The 25,048-nt window shown below is 32.9% G+C and overlaps 1 protein-coding gene and 1 non-coding gene across 2 annotated transcripts in view; one reads left to right on the top strand and one right to left on the bottom strand.

Annotated features, from left to right (window-relative positions):
* Nucleotides 1-21,153, bottom strand: part of LOC132915810 (uncharacterized) — a gene marked incomplete at its 5' end in the record, with an annotated part of 29,044 nt that extends 7,891 nt beyond the window's left edge. The window contains 7 exon segments of the mRNA XM_060975595.1: nucleotides 16,795-16,907; nucleotides 19,031-19,213; nucleotides 19,304-19,672; nucleotides 19,940-20,041; nucleotides 20,494-20,772; nucleotides 20,774-20,938; nucleotides 21,002-21,153. Coding sequence (XP_060831578.1) covers nucleotides 16,795-16,907; nucleotides 19,031-19,213; nucleotides 19,304-19,672; nucleotides 19,940-20,041; nucleotides 20,494-20,772; nucleotides 20,774-20,938; nucleotides 21,002-21,153 — 1,363 coding nt within the window.
* Nucleotides 21,154-24,024: 2,871 nt separating this feature from the next.
* Nucleotides 24,025-24,097, top strand: Trnaf-gaa (transfer RNA phenylalanine (anticodon GAA)). Its single transcript has one exon. It is a non-coding gene; the product is annotated as a tRNA-Phe (tRNA).
* Nucleotides 24,098-25,048: the final 951 nt, after the last annotated feature.

Here is a 25,048-nt window from a genome sequence, read left to right as displayed (position 1 = left end):
ATCGGTATTAAATAACTATTTAATTATTTAGTTATAACTAAAAGTTCCTAAAATAATTACAATGTTTCATCTACTTTGTTACAAATGTGTAGCTGATAAAGTTACCTTATTGCAATTACGACGCAATAACTGCAAAATAAAGACTGTCCTTATACTTATATTATAAAAATCGTGCAAATAGAATAACAACGGATTGGTGTCCATTTTTTTCTTTTTTTTTTTGTTTTTTTTTTTTTTTTTTTTTTTTTTTTTTTTTTTTTTTCTTTCTTTTTGGATTACCGATAACTGATAAATTAACGTATTACGAACGTTTTACAGATTAAAACCACTAACAAGCTTTAGGATTTTTATCTGATTTTAGTAAGCACGGTTACCTTCGAATAACAGTAATCCTGTTTTCAACTGTGCATTTTTACACCCGGATGAATATATACTGAAGCAATCGCTTGATGTAAGTTTACCGTTAGACAAGGCATATCCTTGATAAGATCCTACTTACTACCAGTATTATATTCCACTAATTATGGATTAACGAGGCAGCCATTCTACATGGCAGTATAAGCAGGAAATGTAGAGTAGGATTCGTTTATACGATACTAGGTTAAAATTGACTTGAACTTCCCTTGAAAGCTTAAAATGGAGTTAAAATCTTTGCCAAATATGTCTTGAACTTGTATGATTCTGAATTATTTATTAATTCGGTTTGGTTTCTAAAGTGGGAGTGAACGATCGATAAAAGGTTCTACATCCTGAAATAAGTCAAGAATTTATAGAATGTGTTTTCACACGGCGCTTAAGTGAATACAGGCAAAAGTGAATCAATAAGAGAAGTTATTCTGCATTTCAAACTAAATCGAAAATGTAGAATAAAATTTCATAGTACCGTTTCTGGGAAAATAAGATTTGAAAATTTATCGAGTAGACGTGCAGCAAGTCGATTCTTAATTCAACGCATTAAACTCTATTTTCTTAAAGACGAAGCTTTACATAGAAGAAAATTGTTTTACATCTTTATTTTCGCAAGCATTAGCCAAATTCACATACATTAAACGAATTTGATTCTCTTGAAAAATCAGATAAATGGAAGAATGTTATTCTTCACTGCATACTTTTTACTTATTTTTGGAGATGGAATACCTCGTATTCCACATCTATCCTTCAAATTTTATTTTCCGTATAATATCTCGTATAATTTCGTACTAAGATGCAAGCAAGATGCTAGCAAGCCGCCCTTGAGAGAAGGTTGCTGGCGGGAAGCGTCGTTCCGAGAAAAGTAGATTTCCCCGTACCTCCTCTTAGATGGATGGTAGATTTAAGGACTTATTAAAAATAAAGACTATTTGTCCGTTTGAAGGATTTTAATTAACGAAATTCTAAGAATTATAGCGGATGTTCGGTCTAGCTGAACATGTCCCGTGGAAATGCATCGCCATCTGGTAATTATCTTGCCCGAAGAATAGGGTCTGTGTGTGGCGAGCCTCGGGGTAGATATCCATTACAACGTTCACTGTCAAGTATCGCTACGACTATTTCTTTTTAAAGGGAGCTATACAATTATTCTGTACCTTTGTTAAGTAAAACGTTTATTCCGTGGTCGTGGCTGCATCTGACAACCAGTTATCGCCTCGAATCCAAACTCGTTATCGCAAATCTCACACAATTATAATCGATTTAATTCACAAAGGTTTATAATAATCGGTTTAATTTATAAAGACAGTATTGGGATATTTTTCAACGAATTCCAAGGGGGGAGGCCCGGTGTCCTTTCATCTCCGACATATTTATATATATATATTGAGGTTTTCACGTACGAAAAGTTAAATTTATATATATTCTATACAATATTCCATAGAGTAACATTAGAAAGCGTTTTGCAATAATATCTTCAATCGTAGTAGTGTACATGTTCTTCCACTTAATTTCAATTTCGATTATGCTTTGTGAAAAGGCAGTAGTTCCTACGCTCGATAAGAACATAAAATTACAAATTTCACGTTTTCAACATTAACTGATAATTTAACGGGTAAAACCAATTTTAACGAGCGTTCGATCTAATCTTCAAATCACGTGTTTTTCTATAAATGCATCGAACCACTTCGAAACAATGATGGAAAGATTTTACGATAAAATACAAATATACATAAATATCTTAATAATTACCGTTAATAATTACCTAAATCGTCTAACAATATAATCACGCGCTATCCATTGCAACACGAACCAAATACGCTTAACTTTCAGATTGTAGAAGTTTGATAAAACGTTTTTTCATATATATATATATATATATATATATATATATATTTCGTTGCATAATTTCGATACGAGATTAAATATTTCTTGTTTGAAGTAAAAATAGCAAATAAAAAGATTAATTACTCCAAGTAACTTTATTTGAAAATAACGCTTGAAAACGAATTATTATTGCTAGAATTGCATTTAATATCGTGCAAATATACATACAATTTCGCCATTACTAGCTTTATTACACATTCTGCAGTAGGTATTCTCAGAAGTAGGTATTTAAACTAAATACTGCGAGATAGAATGCTTGTCTTGTGAACAATTTAAGTTTCCAAGTCTGTGCAAATTATTGCGAAGCTTATAAAATGAGGTATGTGAGATATTCATAAGCTTATTCCACGGAATTTAATACACGGTTATACTGTAAATTTAATGCTTGAAAAGAGGAAGGTTTTTCTTCGAGTCGGGTTGTATACTACCGCATAAAAATTTAATCCTTTACACCACGTTAACGTTTAGATACATTATTTCATTATATATTTCGTCATATACTTTGCAATATATATCGCAAGATATATTTTATTCGCAACATTATTGCAATGATTTTATTCTTTATAACCAATATTGCAATATTGTATTTAGAAGTATTAGGACATTGGTGTGAAATTTGACGATTAACATGCAAAATATAAAAGTCAGAGTATCAACAGAAATCCACTTATATTTTCTCACGTGATCTGTAACTAGAGGTAACTTCAAAATCGTAATTTTATTTTTATACTTCCATGTATAATTCGTTAATTATTATAATAATCTTATAATATAGAATCACTTATTAATCAATCAATAACCGCTGTATACATATCTTGTAGTTTTATCTTTGTATCATTATTTCGTAATATGTTGGATGTAATTTACGATAATGTTATTGTATCTTTATGTTAAATAATGTATTCTGCTTATTAACTTGCAGTATGATATGATTATGTATTATAATTTAGTCGCTGGAACCGTGTCATTTGCTATTGCCAATAATTAAATTCTGGACGTTTGTGCATATTAAATTTACAGAAAACGTATGATATATATATATATATACGCATATAAAATATGCGCAGTGCGTCAGCAGTACGTCAGTACATCATACAAGCTAATATGTCGAACATTATTATACATATAATATTTAACGATCAATATTTAACAGCACTTCTATAATTATTCTGATATGCGCAGTTTGCGCGATAAATTATCAGGTTTTTGCCCAAATTTGTAAATGTCAACTGATGAAGTTTATGCAGAACAAGGACGTAAAGTTGGATATTCACTATTATACACGTATAAGATGACAGTTGGATACTGTTGAAAATATTGATGATAGAAAAAAATGTTAAGAAAATCGAAAATATTGCACGAGGAAGAAAATTTAGTGTAATTGAATTTTTTGTACGAGGGCATTTCAAGTTCGCTAAACATAATGATGAATTCAACGACTATACTCATTCAAGGTCATTCAAAATCAATCTAAGTCACAGAAAATTTGGTGGTGTTCGTGGTCGATTTTACGAAGCCCACAAGGATTCTCTGTTGCTCGGTACATATTTCCTTGTTCCTTTGATTTTGTTAGTTATGGTACACGGTCGCTATCTACGAGGTTCCGCGAAAGGAAATCTACGTGGGCCATTCGTTTACCTTCTCGGTACATTATGTCAAAAGTAAAATTTTGTAAATAAGCCCACCACCTGTAAACCCCGTCATTCACTTTATTACTGGTTCCCTTCAACGAATTACAATCAATAACAACAAGAAATTCCCGTCCATGTAGATAGTGGCGAAAATGTTTAACGGCGTTTACAACTGCCAACGTCTCTAGTTCATACGAATGATACGTAGAATCCACGGGACTAGTTTTCTTACTATACTATACTATTCTATTAGCCGGTTTTTACCGTCGACCTTATTGGTCAAAATAGCCCCGTATCCACGCGATCTAACGTTAGGATGTAATTCTATCGGATAATTAATTAGGGTCGAACATCATTTACGCCAGTTCATCAGTCAGGACGGAAATTACCTTTTGGCTTATATTTTCATGTTTATCTGTCCAATTTAAGGTAAGCAACAAGATACGAGTAGGCGAGGTCGCCCAAGACCTTGGGAACAGCCAAACGACGTCGTTACGTACTCGTATTGCCCGTTGGGGGTGAAAACTGCTGTACATTCTGTAGAATTAGGATGAATGGGAATTTCATGGAACCCGCTGGCCATGTTCGGGCTAATAAGAAGTAGAAGATATCGATCCGCGACATTATTTTTATTTAGTTTCCGAAAATCTACGCACAATCTGCCCGAGCCGTCCTTTTTCTTTACGAGTTTTCTTTACATAACCGTGAATTACTAGGCCTTATAATTTTTACTCTAATTAATTCGCTTATTCTATCACGCATTATTCTTCGCTCTTTCTCGCTCAATCTATAAGGGCTTCTTCCTTGCGCGGCAACGTTTGGATCAATAAACCGTATTTCTAGCTGGCTCGTATCTACACGAGAGCGTGGGAAGCCCGTAACGAATGAACTTTTGAACTTTTCGAGAACAAAGATCAAACGACTTTAACCATGATCAAGTACCTCGGTATCAACTTCATAAACATCGATCTTCTTCTCAGCGGTTTTGTCACAGACATTAACAACTTTTGTTTTACAAAGAGCAAGACATTTTCTGTAATATTCACGTTAAAAGCTTGTCTTAAAATTTCACGATCAATCATGATATCATATTCCAAGTAAGTAACTATCAGCAAGGACATGAAAAATGATTTCCCATGTAAAACCATTAATACATACTGTGAACAAAATTTGTGATGTACATTTAATACAAGTGTTTTCTATCTATCCCTCGCAGTATTACTAAATCACTCATTCTTTTGCCGGAAAATTTTGGGGCTGCGGATTCTTCAATTAGTGAGCATTCAGCTCCCGAAACGATGTTAAATTCGAACGATTCACCCAGATGATTTAATCTACCAATTGGATCTTCCTCTACGCGGGAGTCTACTCGACGTTCGTTATTACAATCGTAGTTTTTTCTCCACAATAACGGACAATTAGGCGCGACATATCCCTTCTAGCGGCACTTGAAGCAAGATACCGTCGACGATGTGGCTGATCGATTTTCATCAGAGTTTCGTATATTCTTCACCTGCTCTAATTTTATCCTCTTGCGACAACCCGACATTCGATGTCCGTAGTGGCCACAGTGATGGCACTTTATCCGGGGCTTTCTGACGAAGCCGTCGGCTTCTCCTCGTCGCAGAGAAATCACATTTCACTCTGAAATTGATCTTCCGTCTCTATGTCATTCGTGAGTGCTAGTCGTTAGGAGAGTCGATCTTGTAGGCCGAGGCAAAGAGCGGCGGCATTAATTATTTCGGCCGTCAATAAATTTTGCCATCTTGTCTTCAGAAGGGAACGGAGACGATTACCGTAAGCTCCTGAGGATTCGCTCTTCGACAGTCCTTCCTTGTATATCTCCATTAGCGCCGAGGTCGCCGTCTCTTGGCCACCAAAACGCGTGATGAAAAGTTCATTAATTACCGGCTAGGTAATTTCTTCATCGTTCAGTACTTGCGTAATCCAATGCGCTGCAGAACCCTCTAAAGCACGATTCAAGGCAGAAAATAACTCGCTGCCTCGTAAAGGATTTTCTTTCATCATTAGGTTAACGATTATGCACCATGCAGCCGGGTCGGCGCTCACGATACCGGGGTTAAAACGTGGTAGCGTTAAATTTCCAAGTCCGCCGCTCGATCTTTGTTCTCGCGGCTGGGTCAACTCGCGCACAATAGGTCACGAGCTGTTGCATCGTTACAATCGGCACTGATCCCACTTCTGTGATGTCGGGTTATCATCAAGATTAAAGTTAGGGGCATATAATGAATCTTCAGAGGAATTATTCATCGTTGTCACACAATCGAGGTAACGTTTATTAACACAAGTATGGATGTGACAATAACTATATAATAAGTATGGATGTTCGATAACGAATCCGCGGTCAACGGGATAACAGATGTACTTTGCTTAGTTTTTTTCATTTTCAATAACTATCATCGACGATGGAAATTCTTTTTGACTAAGAATAATCACTAGCGTTATCGGCGATAAAAAACATTTTTGGATTATTTCTGACCAAATGGTTGGCAAAGCTGATATACATCTAAGAACAATTTATTTGTTATATATATGCAAAATGGAGAGGATAGTCGTAGTACAATCGGAAACAGGCTGATTCTACATGAAAAAATAAGTCGAAACTGTACAATAAAATTTGTTCATATGACGCTTCGTTTCTGAGAAAATCAAATTTGAAAATTTGTCAAGCATACTTTAATTTTCCTATGTTTTTCCTATATTTTTTTACTTATTTTCAAATGAAATTTAAATCCCTGTCGATTATTTACCCTTATCCGGAATTAAGCAAATTTAGGTATATTTGTCAAATCTTCAAAGTCGATTTTCTTGAAAGCGAAGCCGCAGACGAACGAATACCATACGAAATTGCTTTCATATTTTCCACGTGGAATCACCCCTGCCCGGTCGTACTGCGACTACCGCTCCATCTCGTGTAATAAAATTTTTCGATATGAAATAGCATTTATATCAACTTTTATTCTTACAGTAGATTTCAATTTAATATCTATAATTCGAGAGGGTAACATTTTTGTCCAAATATTGGCTTCGTAAAGACGTCAAAATCCGTAAACGTCAAGCTTTGACAAATAATTTGAAACTTGGTAAACTAGATTGAAGATCTTTCAATTCGTTACGTTTCTACGTTCTCGTGATCCCACGAAAAACAGTTTACAAGCTTCAACGTTCTGTCTCTCATGCTACAACTCCTGGTTAACTCCCCAATCTAATTTTTCTGCGCTGATTTGATTCGCTTGCCGAGCGGATTTCAAATTGTATCTACCGATCGATTTGTTGACCAGGCACGTTTCACTTTCGCGACACGACGACTGCGTTTATTCGCAGCAAACGTATTACGTTACATGGAATGTAAAAGCTCCAACACGATACGAGAACAAAGAGGGGCTCTAGTCCCGTTGAAAATGTTTCCGCGGTCGAGGCATACGAGCCGACTCTCCACCTCACTCGCTTTTTCCCTGCCTCGTCCATGATAAAACCAATAGATCGCCTTGGTCGAACAGGAAAAAATTTGATCTCATCTTGTTAATATGAACGTTCCTCCTCCTTAAGCACCAAATGCCGAAGATTTTATGGAAATGGCACGGCTGTTATATTCTTTCGAGGGGGAGCAATGATCGCATAGGCACTATCGGTTTCCATTATACGTCTCGATTCCATATTGTCGATCGCCTATTTGAGGGGGTTGAACGATAGGCGGAAGTATCAGAGGTCGAGGGTTGAAGCTTAGGGAAACGGAGATTGTAACTACAGGTCGGTTAGAGGTATTGCATCGTAATGTTCCGTTGCAGTGTACCGTTGCTCGTAAGTATAGTTCATAAACGTTGGTAATCTGTGACGATATCATTGATAGCTGATAATGTATCTAGGCAATTGAAACGATTTGCGACAACATTATTTAGATTTGTTTGAAGTGTAGAAATTAATGGTAAATATGATTATAATTAGAAGTCTAGTATAGTAATTAAAAAAACTATTGGCACATACTGTTATTCTCCAATGAAGCAGTCTTCCCTCAGATTTTGTTCGTCAAACTTTTGTAACCATATTAAAGTACTACTGATATGAAAATGATATTGATAATGAAATGTAGTATATTTTGACCTAATTAATTAGCATGTAAATGCTGTAATAAATAGAATGGTATGCCGATAGTTTCTGTAGCCACGTGTGCCTTTTTATGCAATCACCAAACTATAATAATAAATTATCTATTAAAAAACAGCAACATTATATTTTCCCATCTAGCGTGTACAATTTGCTATTTAAATATCGCTGATTTTAATATCGGAAGTCAAATTACAACTTACAAAGAGATCTGGAAGATTTCTCTTTATCTAATTTATAATCAAAAGATTAAAAAGTTAAAAAATTTGTAGCTGAAGACTTCGTCAATAGTTTTGTAATATTTTACGATTACAAACACCAGTTTTATTGTTGCGTATTAGCTTCGAAAAATTAATTCAATCCGACCATAATATATTATTATATGAAACTAAAGTAATTACGAATGTAGTTATAATAATTTATTCTTAATTTTGTAAAATATACATCAAAAATAAACAAGTGTCTTAATACTTTTTAAGAGTAATGCACACTTTGGTCGATTTGTATGAACAAGACACAAATGCTACTAAAACACATGGTAGAACAAATAAACATCCAGGACCACTTTATTCTCTGTTACAGTCATCCCTGAATATCATAACAGCCTGTTATGCCCGGAGCTATCAAATATTATGGAAGAGTTATGTTACCGAAAGAATCCATTGTTTTTAGCTCACTCGGTGATAAAGCTATATATACAGTAGATATGATGGAAACGGATTGAATAAATTGATAGATAGAATATTGCGATTAACCGAGGCAATAATATTTAATGTTATTTAACACCTAGATCAATCACGTATTCAATTCAATCAGTACGACACTGATATAGTTTTAAATGAATAATTATTCCACAACAGGATTATGAAAGATGATTAATTCATACGTTTTAGTAACATTCGTGCATTGTCAAGACAAATCAATTAACATATCCAAATACATAGGAGCGAAATCCTACGTAAACATTACAATTTGGTTTAGACACATGTTTAATTTCAGAATATTATAATTTTAATTGATGTTCTACACTTTATACGACGTATGTTATTAATAATAACATGCACAGATTTTGTTATATAGTATACTTTAATGTCACGATCGTTTATCATATATATGTGAATTTTTAACAAATTAAAAACGGATAAAACGTAGAATATAGATAAATAAATGTGACGGATGTAAGTGCAATGAAACAAATCAGCCTATTTCTACAACAAACTGAAATTTAACTTTCAGAAAGACTTTTAACAAACTAGGATTTAACCTAGCCGTTTAGAATGTTGTTCATCCTTATAAAAAGTAACCAATTTTTGTTCTCTTTCCATCAATGACGTACGTATTACGCGCAAATTCTGTCAAACATTTTTAAATACAAAGTGTAAGAATTGTCGATATTTCCAGGGAAATTCAAATTACTTTTCACTGAAATTTCATTGAAGCTTTGGAACGAAATATTTAATTTTTTGTTTCGACATAAATTGATTTATTTTTAGACATTTACAATTTCTATTTATTTGACAATCATCAAATAACGTGCCACACAAACTGTTGTCGTTTAATATTTTGCGACAGTGTTTAAAGAATTCATAGCTAGAAGATAAAGTACGCATTATAGGACTGTGTAAAATAGTACGTAGCAATTGAAATGCTGCACAAAGGAAATTATTTGATCGTTGACCCAATAGAAGTGAAATAGAAATAATTATGTCGTGTCTTATTATCGAGAAATAACCCTTTATCCTTGTTGAAAAATGTATAATAAAATTGGCCAAAATGTACGCCATGCTGTTGTGAGAAATTTATACGTTTCTAACGGATATTCCCGTTTTAAAATTTCATTAGTTACCGCTAAGGACATTTCAATAAATCTTCCGACGAGAAGAGTAAACAGATAAACAAATTTAAAATCAGAATAATTATTTGCAGAAAGAGAGGAATGTGTTTTTCGATCAAATATGGGAGCATACACATCAGAAAATTTAGTCCAACGTAAAACCAGAGAAAATTAATACCGCTGCAAAACCAATACACGTAATCCTCTCAGATATTAAACCGCCAATGTAATTTATTTTTGCTCCTCGCTACTTTTAATTTAGTTTTTATCTTTCCGCTAAATTTCATAAGATTTTTCATAAATTTTCATAAATTTTCACAAGTCTAATTTCCATATGTGCATAGTATTATAATATTTATACGTATCTAATATTTGCGTATTATTTTTCTATATTATATTATATTATATTATATTATATTATATTAATAAATATTTTTACGTTATCCCTTTTATACGTATACACCTGCTAAATACTATAAAAAATACTACACTTTGAATGTTTCAAATATTTGTATATCGTCTCTTCAATTTTTACGTCTTTAAAATTGAACATTATTGATTATGACATTATTTCCTATTATATCCTATTATGGAAATTGTTAATTTTAGAGTCATCATTCTTATGGATCTGAATACATTTCTATGCGTACATTATTTTCGTTATAGTCTCCCTATTATCGTATTATAATAGACAGATCCATTGGTTATAAGTTAGACATATACGTACATTTTGCCTGTTTATTCTTTCCAATTTCAAATCTTAGTGCACAAATTGCAGATTTTTCGTATCTGTAGTCAATGATTGACCGGATTTGAAAGTAGTATATAAAAACTGACTGTTGCAGTTTTTCAGCAATGTCATATGATTCTTACAATATGACGACCAGATGCGTAAGTAGATGTGTAGAAAAAAAGACGAAAATAGTATAATAAATAGGAACAAGTTATATATAGATATGTAGATAATATATACACTATATATATGTTGCTCTCAACTGTTACAAAGACTTCGCGATATCAATGCTAGTAATATTTACTTATATTTTTATAATTATCGATAAATGTACTACAGAAATTGCGAACCACGCGAATAAGTGAACGCAAAAAAAAAAAAAAAAGAAAAAAAGAAAAAAGAAGAAAAAAAGAAAAAAAGAAATTTTTTCAGGAAGTACCGAACCCTCTGATAATTCCTGTAAAATTCTACCGTAATTCAACACTCACTTGTAAAATTCTACCGTAATTCAACCCTCACTGTGTTGCTTCCTACGCGCGAATAGAAGCTGGAGGATGCGCCAACGCGGTATGGATGACGGAAGGGGGAAGTTATCGATCGTCCGCCGCAAACACGGTCGAGGAGGCACGCTTCAAAAGAAACGTCCAAGCTACTGATGTTTAGAATAGTTGCGAAAGAACGTTTATGCAATACCTTAAGGACTAGAGACGATATTCTTTCGCTTTACCGACCATAACAGAGCCGATCCTCGCTGTCGAAGATTATACATTCCGTGAATCGACGAGCTGGCCATCGTTGACGTAATTTAACACCGTATCAAAGACTTTAAAAGTATTATAGTTCCTGTCAAACGAGCATCTAGTATCGAGATAACGAACCATTATTTTCCTATAGTACGTCATCATACGCCGTTTTATAATAGGTTCGATCGCGCGATGTAACACGATTTTGGTACCGTTTATCGTCTCACATGCGAAATGAATTTTACTTTTACTATGCATGACTTTCTGTATCAAGACTCTGATGAATTTTAACCTATTAACTAGGGTCATCCTTTGATCAAAAACTTCTATAACCGATCAAAGTCAACGACAAAACCAGCACAGCATAGACGCAATAACTTATATTATATTATTATATTATAATAATATAATAATTTTTGTAACCTCTATATAGATTTTCAGACTCGTTACAAATTTGAGCAGCGTAGTCACGATATATTTGTGTTTTATTACAATATTGGCGAAACTTCAAAATGTTACGTATAGCAAATAGAATATATGTAAGTCGCAACATGTGGACGATTTTGTCGATTTACATCAACAATTCACGAATGTTACTAAAATATATAGATAAATGACAAATTAATAATCAAAGCCATATTTATTATCTTCTTGTGGAATCATTAGATTTTTTAAATTACGCATAACGGTTGTTACGTCGAATGACACCCTCATCGACCGGATCATCTACCGCGGGCAGACTGGCAACCAGATGTTCGCACATTGTCACGGCGCCCCTTCAATGTCGTGTTTCTAACCGTCGCTAGCGGTCCGCCGGCGTCGTATATCAATACAATGTATCGACGAGTGTATGGTTGCCACCTGGCCGCGAGTTCCAGAGACTTTTATCTCTTGTGACGCTCATATTAGTGTATGACTAATCGTTGAATATAGACGATATTTTAACCTATTAACACAGTGATAAATTCATTAAACCGCTCCGGTTATCCTAATCGAAACACGAGGAACCACTACTTCGCGGTGTCGATTACACGAATCGTAGCGAGAATTTACCCCTCTCGCTGACGCGTTTTCCCCGCGACCGCGTCTCTCCGCGGCCGCGTCTCTCCGCAAACGGTCGTAACAACGTTCGACGAGATAAATACGTCACATAAATACGTGATAGATACGTTTGCATATGGCCTTATACATAAATATGCAAAACATGCATCATACAAAGAACGTGAAATAAAACAATACATTTTTATAGTCTGCTAATCATTCTAACAAACTTCTATCTTTATATATTTCATTTTATTTATTATTTATTTATTAATTTCGTTCTCCTATTTGCATTCTATAAAAAAGCACATTTGCATAAACGTCAGCAGTGTCATAACATGTACAACGTACATATCTATAAAAATGTTCTATGGTAAATGTCGGAAAACTTTCATGAGCCACTGTGTGTAAGTAGTACTTGACGTAACTGACAAGCAAAACATACATGGTGAACAAAGGAAAGAGAGAAAAAGGAAAAGAAAAGGAAAGAAAGAAAGAAAGAAAAGGAAAGAAAGAAAGAAAGAAAAAGAAAGAAAAAGAAAGAAAAAGAAAGAAAGAAAGAAAGAAATATTATAATGCAAACTGTAACAGCAGGTAGAACCGCAGAAAAATTCGACTCGATAACCGCAGGAATATCAATGAGCCGGTCGCATTCTTCGATTACAAATAGTTGTTATTGTGACACACGGCAAGCAGAACGTAATTTGCGTTGCTCGTTCGCGATGTGACTGTTAAAACAAACGAGTAACCGGCCCGTGGCTGTTCACTTCGAGAACATCAGAGCTCGTAATGGATGACAGCTATTAGTGTCTGGTGCACGCCCGAAAATTGCTGGCGTTAACTTTATCATCGTGGTCAGTGAAACTGTTGATTATTGTCGGTTACGGTTTAAACGGTATTGGACCATGCTGCAACAAATCATTGGAACGCATCGATTGCCCGGCTAAGCTTCACGCGATTGCTTTTTTCACGCACCGAGTGTGCCGATGGATATGATTAAAAATCAAATTTCGAATAATTTCATACTGGCCAAGGCAGATAGAAAATTGTTAACCTGTTGATAACTAGGTCATTTCTGAACCAGAAACGTCTACAATTAATGAATTAAAAATTTACAAAAAGAATCAACCTCGGTTAAATTAATTATAGTATTTGCAAATATACGTATATAAGTATTGTATACGTATGTACATATGTATGTACGTATGTACATCATTCGACAAGTAACGTCGAATTTTTAAAATGTAAAAATTTAGTTACATTCATTGACGAGTATATACCATTTGTTTCGTTCCTGGAACATGTTCTACCACTGAGGTAATTTTTAAATCCCTCTTTTATAAATATAAATAATGGAAAATATTCCTCTTAACTGGAAATTTTTCCGTAAATGAAACCTGTTAACGTAGCGCTTGAAAATAATAGCATTTATTCTTTTAATTACCAATTCTCGGTTTCTGCAGTTACCATTTCATTTTTATATTGAATTTCTATATTGAAAACATTGATACGTATATTAAATCCCAAATTGAAAACGATATTGATACAATATTTAGCTATTAACCGGTGTATACGGCAGTACACAATGTAGAATATACTAAATTTCATTTTTGGAAGAAATAAAAATTATTCTATAACTTTGAATAAAATTTATATTTAATGCACTAAAATATTGTTTTAAACGAAATAGTTTACTTTCGTAATTTTAAATATACACTGTCCGATTTTATGATAATATTTTCACCTAATATTAATATTCGGATATTAATCCATCGTAACCAAGTCGTCCATAGTTCATTTACGCGACTAAAGCGCAAATGTCGTCGCTATATTCAAAATGCCGCTGATTGGAAAATTAACGGTGTACACGGCAACCGATCAATATGCGTCCTGTACAAACCACTTTCAGACGGATGCAAACGAAATCAGAGTTAAACCTATACTGAAACGGTTCGGTGCAATCAAAACGCATAAACGCTTGTAATTTTAGTAGCTCATCGAAGTGATATAATTTACGGGAGACGTCATTTCGACGTATTTCGAATTTCATGCGGAAAATTACACGAGCCATTTACATTTCTCTCCCATTAACTTTCATCCATTTAGCAATATAAATGTATATCGAAATTCATTTTTTGCAAAGCTTTCCAGTTTCCAAGCTTTCTGTGTAGTATACCTATATCTATACGCGTCTATTTGACGCATTCGAAATGTGCGTAAACCTAGTGTTAAAATTGTTATATTTTAAAATCAAACAAACGATCATCTCCAATCAATTTCCTTAATCCAACAGTTCTCGGGGAAATAAAGAATATCTAAGTTTTTCAAGTTGGAACTAGATGAACAATCGGAGACAGATACGGCAATCCAATTTACACGTTTTGCATCGTTTTGATAAATAGTTACACGAGATATCTCCTCCACAGTGTCACCCGAGGAATATTATCTCGACCATTTATTAAATATTTCAGCCATAGAAACGAAAGAGTTAAGTAAATACCTGAGCTGCTGTAATTAAAAACTGTAACTGAAAAAGAAAATCGTACAATCTGTGTAACCTAACCCCTCCCTATCTCATAGGTACTATATCTTAAAGGAAAAGCTTATTGCTTATTGCTAAAATTTACTCGAAGATGTAATTTAATTTAACAGGAATAAAAAAGTGAAACACAGCGCACAGATTAGTTGATGACACTTTTGTCACGACATTACGACTGTTCAAAATTCTACAGATATTATCAATATATACATAAACAAGTATACACATATACGTAAATATTTCTGTTTTTTATAAAGATAAGGCTCATAACCGCCAGAAATAAAATTTGAATCAAAAATATTATCCAAATAACATTTTCTAAAGTAAATATCTACAACAAATATTGCAAGAATTATCCGGTTCTAAAATTGTTTGTTCGCTGATATTTCAAGTAGCGCACGCTTTAAATTCTTCCTCCATTTCAGCAGATCCCGAATTTAATTTATTACGAATACAGAGCTTTATCGAAGTTTTGCTTCCTGACCTAAATGATATAATCAACCATAAGGAAACCTTAAAGGAATTTAATAAAACAAAGTCGTAAGAAAAATTAAACAAGTTACCTATTATTGGCATATACATGATACTTGATACTTAAAACAATTCATGGTAATTATTTAGAAAGCTGCCGCCGTCTTGAATTTTTATGCTTTTTTAATATATTGTCGGGCTCATGATTCTAAACAACTTTTTCCTGCACGTATAACCGCTGCTCGGTCTTAATATCCGAGACATTTGCAAAAATCTGTCGATATTACAGTGAATTGTACCTATTGCACGATTATGCGCCCGAGACAACGTATGCTGATTGTCGACCGCTGTGAAGTCTAATCCAATAAAATAACAGCTAACCCAAACCTAATTCTCATCTTTTGTTTATAGTTTATATGTATAGGTTAGAATTAGGTATCATTTTATCAGGCCATTTTATCACCAATGAGATATAAGACTTTACCAAATGTCCTTCAGGGCAAATTGTAAAAACCAAAATAAAATAAAATAAAATAAAAAAAAAAGAAAAAAAAAAAGGAAAATATCTTGAAAACTACAAGAGTCCGGCAGTAAAAAGTTGTTAAAAATGTTGATTTCTACAACATATGAAAAAATTATGGAAATCCAAAACAGCAGCGTTCTAAATAATTACACAATTTTCTATATAAATTCTACTTTTCTTAATTACATTCCCAAAAATATCAATTTGCATAAAAATCCAGAATCTAGTAATAAATAATTTCTTGCTTAAGTATTCTTGTGATCTGTACAAAATATATGTATACTTGTACTAGGTATCTTGTAATTTTTATATATTTTTTCAGATTCGCTTCAAACTTCACCAATATAAAAATAATAGTCGAATCTCATAACAGTTTTAACGGAATTTCAAAATGTTTCGTACAACACGCATAATATGTAATATCAAAAAATATGTGCATGACTGTTCAAATGTTTTCGTGCGTCTGTGCATAAATAAGCAAAAAAAGAAAAAGCGAGAGAAGGAAAACTAACGAGGATTAACTTCGCCATCTCGATCTAATCCCATAATAATGTAGGGTCGACCAATGAGAAATGGGCTTATCCTATAATCACGAAGCCGACCCATGAAATATTGAGCGATAAGATATGTTGGATAGACATCCTATGGTGAAACGTTAGTATTCCTTTCACTAGAGTGGTTCTCAAAGATTAAAAGATGATTGTAGCCAGGTCTGATAGTCGGAGAACGGTTTTTACACGGTCGAAACCCTCGTCCTCTGGTAATACACTTTTACTGTGACGCAATCCACCTGCTACGTACATTTATCGAGGGAACGCGAAATGCGAGCGACAGTATAAAGTACGAGAAGCAGACTTACCGTCCAGGTGTCGATGCTTTTGTTTGAGGACGATCTTTCCCAGATAGCAGACGTTACTCCTCGCAAAAGATATACCAATTTCGTTCACAGTCCTCATGTTCGTTCGGTAAACACTGACAACAAAAAGGAAAATTTCATGTTAAATAGAAAGAATATAGTATTACGAACATTAATACGAACGTGACTTTTTCGACGCTTTTAGAATTTCGAGATCACACATCAGACTATATTGGCATTTCTATGCATTGTATGATTTTGTTGGGAAAATCAGCAACATACAACATTTTTCTGTATATTCTGTAAATCTAAGAGACTCTTTTTGTTAAAATGTTCTTCCATTGAAAAAGATTTTTATTTTATAGAATTTAGAAAAGTTTATGTAATTTCAGAAAACGAATAAAAATAAGTTTACATAAATCAATAATTTGAATATTGTTTACTTCCTCTTTTTACATAGAATTAATAGTAAAACTATTGTTAATATTCTCCTGTGTGAATTTTTTTCAATTTAAATTGTCCTTTAAATAGAATATTTTTTTGCATTTATGCAACAGTTAAAAAAGATTATGAACTTAAAGACACCTTGTAAAAACTTCAAATTAATTTTCAAACTAAAGGTTTAATATATCTCCATTTACGATTTGAAATTTAAGATAATACCACAACTATCTTTGTTAAAAGCACCACATGAAGCCTTTTATAGAAAGAAACTGAAACTAACAGTTCAACATAAGATCATAATTTATCAACTATTTCCTCTCATTTAATTTGCTTAATTTTCGACATTGAAATAGATGCTTTTCTTTTACTGTTATATAAGTTCTTAAAATATGCAAACGAAAAGTCTTGTAAATATTTCAAAATTTCACGTAATGCAATATACTTTCATTCGAAAATTTCGTTTTCTTAACTTAGAAGTTAAAAACTGTATTTTTTGTCTTATGTCGTAGTTCTAAGTATTTAAGCTCGAGCCCTAGTTTATCGTACTTTAAAATGGCAGATCCCAAGAGCATAGCACAATGAAAAATAGTCTTAAAATTATATGCTCCTGAGAATCATGTAATTTCAACACGTTCCTTATATTGAATAATAGCTATTAATGGTAATAACTATTGCTAATTGTAATTAGTCCGTTTGTAGCATGTAACCAATTGCATATATATGTAGAAGATGAAAGGACACCGGGCCTTCCCCTTGGAATTCTTTGGAAAATTTCCCAACACTATCTTTATAAATTAAACCGATCATCATAAATCTGTAGTCATCAGAAATCTTTATAAATTAAACTGATCTTTATAAATCTTTAGTCCTTATAAATCTTTGTGAATTAAACCGATTATAATCGTCCGAGATTTGCGATAATGAGCTTGGGCTCGAGGCGACCACTAGTCGCCGAACGTAGCCGCGGTCACGGGATGAACGTTTTACCTAACAGAGGTATAGAATTGCATAGATCTCCTTAAAAAGAAACAGTTGTACCGACATCCAGCAGTAAACATTCCAACCGTCTTTGCCCCGTGGCTCGCCACACACAGACCCAATTATTCCCGCAACATGATTGCCAGATGTCGATGCATCATTCACAGTATATGTTCAGCTAGCCTGAGGACCCGCTATAAATTTTAGGATTTAATTGACTAAGGTCCTTCAAATTGACAAACAGTCTTTATCCTAACAGTCCGGAAGATACGGCAGATCTGCTTTCCTCACGAACGACGTTTCCCGCTAGCAACTTTCTTTCAATGGCGGCTAGCATCTTTCTCTAACCACCAACATAGAAATTTCTGTTTTAATTAACAGATTATTTGCGACCAACTCTTATATAGAATTTTAAGTAAATACATAGAAATTAACCAATTAACGGCAACGTTCATTTCCCTCACTTTCTGAACGAGGGTTGTCCTCGACGAATCCGATCATCTCGTGACCTGAGACACACCCCATCATAGTTTTTCTCTGTAGCATCACTGTGATGGAGAGGAACATTCTCGTGCGATCTCATCAGCGAGTAAAACAACGTCCTTACGATCAGTGGATATTTCACGTTTTTAGCAAACAGTCCGACTTAGACTTTGGAAGAAAGTATATTCGTTATCCCGTTAACCGCGGATTCGTTATTGAACCTAAAAACATTGTTGATAGTATCTCGAATATCTAACTATCACGGTTACTTGTTAAATTCTGTGATCTTGTTTTTTATGTTACAAATATTTCAATTTATATTTTGTAGACTTACCATCTTTTCCAGTTGACAACCAAATTCCTTGATTTATAATGAACGATGGATTTTAAGCCTGTATTATTGCCGAGAACTAGTATTGGTTCGGGTTGACTTCCATTTGCTATGGACGACTCCATTTTTTTATAAGCAATGATTGCTACAATGTCTTGTTGAAATTCGATGTGAACGAGAAATAGTCTGTAAATGAATTTAAACACATAATTAATATATAAAATACAATTGTGCGAGGTATCATAAATTTAATTACAAAATATATAACTCCTTCACCTGTGATATGACCTAGTTGTAAGATCATTTGTAGTTAATTCTATGCAACCACCACCTCTGAAAGAGAACTCGCTGCAAAATTCGAAGCTATTTACATATAGCATTGGCATTTTATTTTCAATATTTACAACATTTTTTAATACTCGAACAACATTCTTCCTCGTTTCATAAACATAATGTATCGGTTCTTCTGAACACTCATTTCGATCGTTTTCACTTTTCGGTTCTGGAAGTTGAGGCGATGATGTAAATTTCATGTGCGGTATAGGTACTGAAATTTGTGGATTTTGCAGGGATAAATTGTAAAATGGTTTGTGTTTAAATCTGTTTCCATCCCTTTCATATAGTGCCTGCATAAAATATGTGCATCTCAGTTATAATATATTCATGTAATAAATTCAGTTTTTTTTTTTTTTTTTTTTTTTTTTTATGGTTTATTTTGGTTTTTACAATTTGTCATGAAGGACATTTGGTAAAGTGTTATATCTCATTGGTAATAAAAAAAATAAAATAAAAATAAATATAGCATGTGGGTGGCTACCCTCAGCAGGGTGCCAACTTCGTGTTTTCTAAGTTATATCTTTTATGATAAATTCAGTTTGTTAAAAATAATGTGTTTGTCAAAATTTGACATACCTGACCACAGCGATAATACATGCTACCACTGCCACGGCAAAATGATGTTTTGAATACCTCTTCTTCGTAGATAGATACATGAACATATAAATAAGGAAACAACTGTGCCCAAAATAGATCTTCTACTTCTTGGAATGTCTTAGATCCGAAAAATTCGTGAGTCCAACCTGGACCAAAAAGTGCAACAGAAAGTCCTTCGTGTCGTATTTTTTGTAAAGCCTGTAGATTATAATGGTTTAATGAAATATTAAACGATATTATATTATATGCTACAATAAAATAAGTAATATTGTAATTACATATGATGAATTAAATCCACCACCGCCAGGACAACCTCTTCCCCAAATATCAAGTCCTACATAAATATCATAAATATCTCTGCTGTGATTTTTTGCAAGTGCCAAACTGTTTTTCAATTTTGATTTCATCCAGTTATAATTCAAGTAAATGGCATCGCAGTTTAAAAAGAAATCTCTGAAACATTGTATTCAGAACATTAAATAAAATTTACAAACAGAAACAATTGTAAAAGTATAAGAGTGTAATAAGCTTACATGTTTTTACTGTTAAGCTTATTTTGCCAATTTAATTTTCCTTCATTGGTTACGCCATCGTACCATATAATTTCAGAATTTCTAATTGCTTCATGAATATTTTCTGTTAGATATTTTACAAAATAAATTAAATTATTAACTTGCTCACTTTTAATGGTATTTTCAATATTTAATAACCAGCCATCAAACTTATAAAATTTTGCAACAAGTATTAGTGCATCTGCAAATCTTCTTACTTCTTCCTGAGATTCAAGTATAACATCCCAGATACCTTTCTCTTTCCGTAATTACAGTACCAAGAACTTTTACACCATGATTATGTGCTGCATTAATCCATCCAAAAGGGGGCACAGTTATGAAATGATGACTAAAATACACAAAAGTGTCAATAACACTCCAGTGATAAAATAGGTAAGAATCATAAGATTCTGATCCATATATAAATCTGAAAAATCACGGGTATATTATGTATAATATATGAATTAATAAATATAGTGATTTCTATTACCTGTCTTCTAGGTAGCCACCTTTCATATCATGACAGAGCAACGTTTTCGGATGTACTTCTCTATCCAATTTTTCTAACCGCGTTCTTCCTGCGCTTATTTCTAAACCACTGTACACATAATCAGTTGAATCTCGTAGTTCTCCAATTTCCGGTCATGGTTTCAAATTACCCACGTTATCGAATAATTCTTTTAAGTTTTTGAAAGGTTGTGACTCTGTAACTTCGGTCCTCATCTCTCTGAATTATACTGTTCCACAGATCACTTTCAAATAGTTTTTAATTCATTAACTCAAACAAAGGTTTCTCTTCTTATTTTGGTTCACCGGAAACTTGTATATACATGCGAAGCAGATAGTGTTCCCATCTAACGGAACTGGCATATCAAATTACGTCTCATGATATAATACCATTATCTACCAACTGCTAATGGGCAAAAAGATGTTCATTTCTCTATCTGAAACAAAGTATACAAAATAAAATTATGAATTTATAATGCTCCTACATCAATGTTTATATGATTGTTTCGACTTTGAAAGTAATATTCTTATTTACGCAAGTATATATTCTTTAATATTTTGCAAAAATTATATCGAAACAAACAATTTGGAATAAACATAACTAAGTAAATACTTTAACTTTTTTTTATATTTAATTAAATATTTTATTTGATTTGAGTAGAATTTAACATCTAACCTTTACGTTTAAAATATTACTCTTTCTCATTTTCTCTTTCAATGTTATTTCTTCTGCTTCCGTTTTATGATATTTATGACATTTCTTAGTTCAGGTATAAGTAACTTTTTCGTAATTTATAAAAAATGACACTCTTTTTAATTATCGTACACTATTAATCCATTACATGTAATTTAACTTTGTAATTTAACTTTTAGCAACTTAAGATATGTGCATGTACAGAGTAATTTTCTTCCTAAGAATAATCATTCGATATTACGATAATTCCAAAAACTTAAATTAATTTGCAAATAACGTAATGCACAGCCATACACAAGCCATACAAGTTATACTTATGTCCTTTAAGTCACCAGAAATAAATTTTAAATTTTATATTATATATTAATATATATTATAGGGAGAAGCACTATACAAAATAATAATGTTAAAGACATACATGTAATTTATTAGTATAGATACTTACTATATGCAAAGCTTTCTCTTCAAAGATAATATGTCGGCTACCAAACGATCGACGGCAACCGAGCGCATTTCTGGTACTGATAATAATAGTATAGTTACAAGACAGTTGTGTATCTATGTCCAACTATAAAATATGAAATTCGGTGCTTGGTCTCGCGGCATGTCGCATGTCTCATGAGACATAAAATGTATCGTCTACGGTCTACTATGTGAATATATTAATAAACTTAACAAATTTGTTATTATTTTCTCTAGGTAATTTTTCTCCCTCAAGATTCCGAGGAAAGTACTGAACTGTTGACTCGTTACCAGTGTTGACAACATTTCATCATTTGTCACCTTTCCCACTTCATAGTCAGGTTTTTCAAACTAAGAGCGGCATATGGTACATTTGTATTGTACGTGCGAGAGGGAGGTAACGTATAGCACAACCACACACAAGTATGTATCCCCTTCATAGTATGTATGCGAGCGTTGTACGATGGCCTAGGACTCCGTTGAGAGAAAAGAGAGAAGCGCAGTGTGAAAATCTTATGCCCTAGATCTCTGGCGAGTATCACACGTGTAGAGCAATTACGTGAATATTAGAAAAGTGAAGTTCCTTATAATACCTCTCCAAGTCCTCTCCATATTTTAATAGCCGTAAATTGGCGCAGCAGCGCCAAAATTTGAAAGAATAAGGAAACACATATGTACGTATCTTTCTTTTGTGAGACAGAAGAGCTTTATTTTTCGGGTCTTCCAACGTTGCCGTCTGAAGCGTGCTTTCCATTTGCGACTAGCCACGCGATTATAAAATCCATTGCCGAATATTGCACAATTTTTATTCGTACTACCGCGATTAAGGATCGCGCGCGACTCTAAAATTGCGACTCACCTCGACAAGTCAGTCGCCTGCAACTACAAAGTATACGGAACATGTACGTGCTATTATATCCATCGTCAGAAGAATCGCGCGGGACCGAACGTCATTTTGCTGCTAGAAGTGTCGGCACTCCTTTATAAACGTCATATCGATTAAATAAAAAAAAACGGGAGTTTTTCTTACATTTCCTCTGTATCTTAAAAATTATTTATCATACGTGAAAAAGTGTCAGTAGAAGATTGTAGATAATAAAATTATCTATAAAATGAGACTCGTTACGTAACGATAAGTTTACAATTTTTATGCTATACATTAGTAGATAGTGCAAAGATTTTTTTCTTAAGTCGTTTATAACGTTAGTTAAAATTGTCATACAATATTGAGGTTTTATGGTATCAGTCATATCAAAATAGGATACGAAATTTCAAATCGATTCGTTTGTTAGTTTTTGTAAAATTAATTAATCAATTTACGAAACGGGAAATTTTTAATTTGTAAGAAAATTATGTGAGTTTACCTTAGTTTATGCTCCGATCTTCTACGCTATGTAGAAGACTTACTCTTCTATTACTAACATTCAACAGATATAAGTATAGTTCAGTGATTCTTTCAGTCTATTAATGAATGTAACTATAATGAATGTAATCATAACATTGCGTACAAATTTTTCTGGAAACGGAATAAAATTAGTATTAACGTCGAATGTGTTATAAGATACTAAGAGGAATTTATACGACAAACAATTAATTTAATATATTTTTACAAATAATTAATTTATTTATATAGGTTATGTTGTTTTCAAACGTGCAACAAAAAGTGAATCAACTTCAAAACAATAGTTAAAATGTACTTTATACTGAAATAAGACACATTTGTATTAACGATATGCTGATGTTACATTTGTCACATAAAAAATATATTATTTATATTTTATAAATGTTAAAAAGTTGATTAATTTGAATATATATAATTTTGAAATTAAATGGAACCGCCTTTATTACAAACCGAAATAGCTCAGTTGGGAGAGCGTTAGACTGAAGATCTAGATGTCCCCGGTTCGACCCCGGGTTTCGGCAGTTTTCCTTTTCTTTCATCTATTTTTTTTTGTAAATATTTACGTCTTATGTTCAAGTACATGCTATTCAACTAAGAGATATATTTTGTATGTCTTTGGACGAATCATTTTCACATATTTCCGACGATTAACAAAAATTGCTAATATTATTGATAAAAATTATTTAATTTTCGGTCTGATACACGTTTGAGCATTAAAAATATCCAAAAAATTATTTTTTAAATAAAAAGTCAAGGCGACCTTAAGTTTTTAAATGGCATTTTGGACTCCACAGAGTAGCAGCTAACGTCAAGACGAATTCAACGTCCTACAATACTATGACTTTTAGATGACCTTCAGATTTACAAATCCGATTTACAAATATGATATGGAAAATTATCCCATTTCTATTAAAACATATATTAGATATAAGACTAATACTGCCAAATGAATAAGTTTTTAAATTTATCCAACGATTATAATAATATTGTCTTGTACTACATCATTACACGTTAGAATGAACTAATACTGTTAACTTAAACTTGTTAAACTTAAATTTCTGAGTTCAAGATCATCTCAAAATGATCTCAGAATCATAATCAATCATGACGATCTCAACTTTTTATCGGAAAAAAATTTGTAATTTACAAACATGTAGTTGATCGAAAATTATCTAACTTTTGTGCAAAACATTCCTTCCAGAAATTGTAGGAAATGCCGCTCAGAAATACTTGAGTATCAGAAATATTTGAAAATTGGCGGTTAAACTTACAGGATATACCCTGTATATATTATTTGAAACATACGTTTGAGATTGAAATAATACTGCAGTAAGTAATACTAAATGAATATACATATATAAATAATAATAAAATTATTGAAAGAACTAAAAACATTTATTGTATATATTTTATTATGTATTTACATATATATTAAGATCTATGTATTTTTGAATGAAATAAGTATGTATAGT

The sequence above is a fragment of the Bombus pascuorum genome, unplaced genomic scaffold, assembly GCF_905332965.1.
Source record: "Bombus pascuorum unplaced genomic scaffold, iyBomPasc1.1, whole genome shotgun sequence".
In the NCBI taxonomy this organism is placed as follows: Eukaryota; Metazoa; Arthropoda; class Insecta; order Hymenoptera; family Apidae; genus Bombus; species Bombus pascuorum.
Note: the sequence above shows the minus strand (reverse complement) of the source record. Positions and strands in the feature narration are given on the sequence as shown.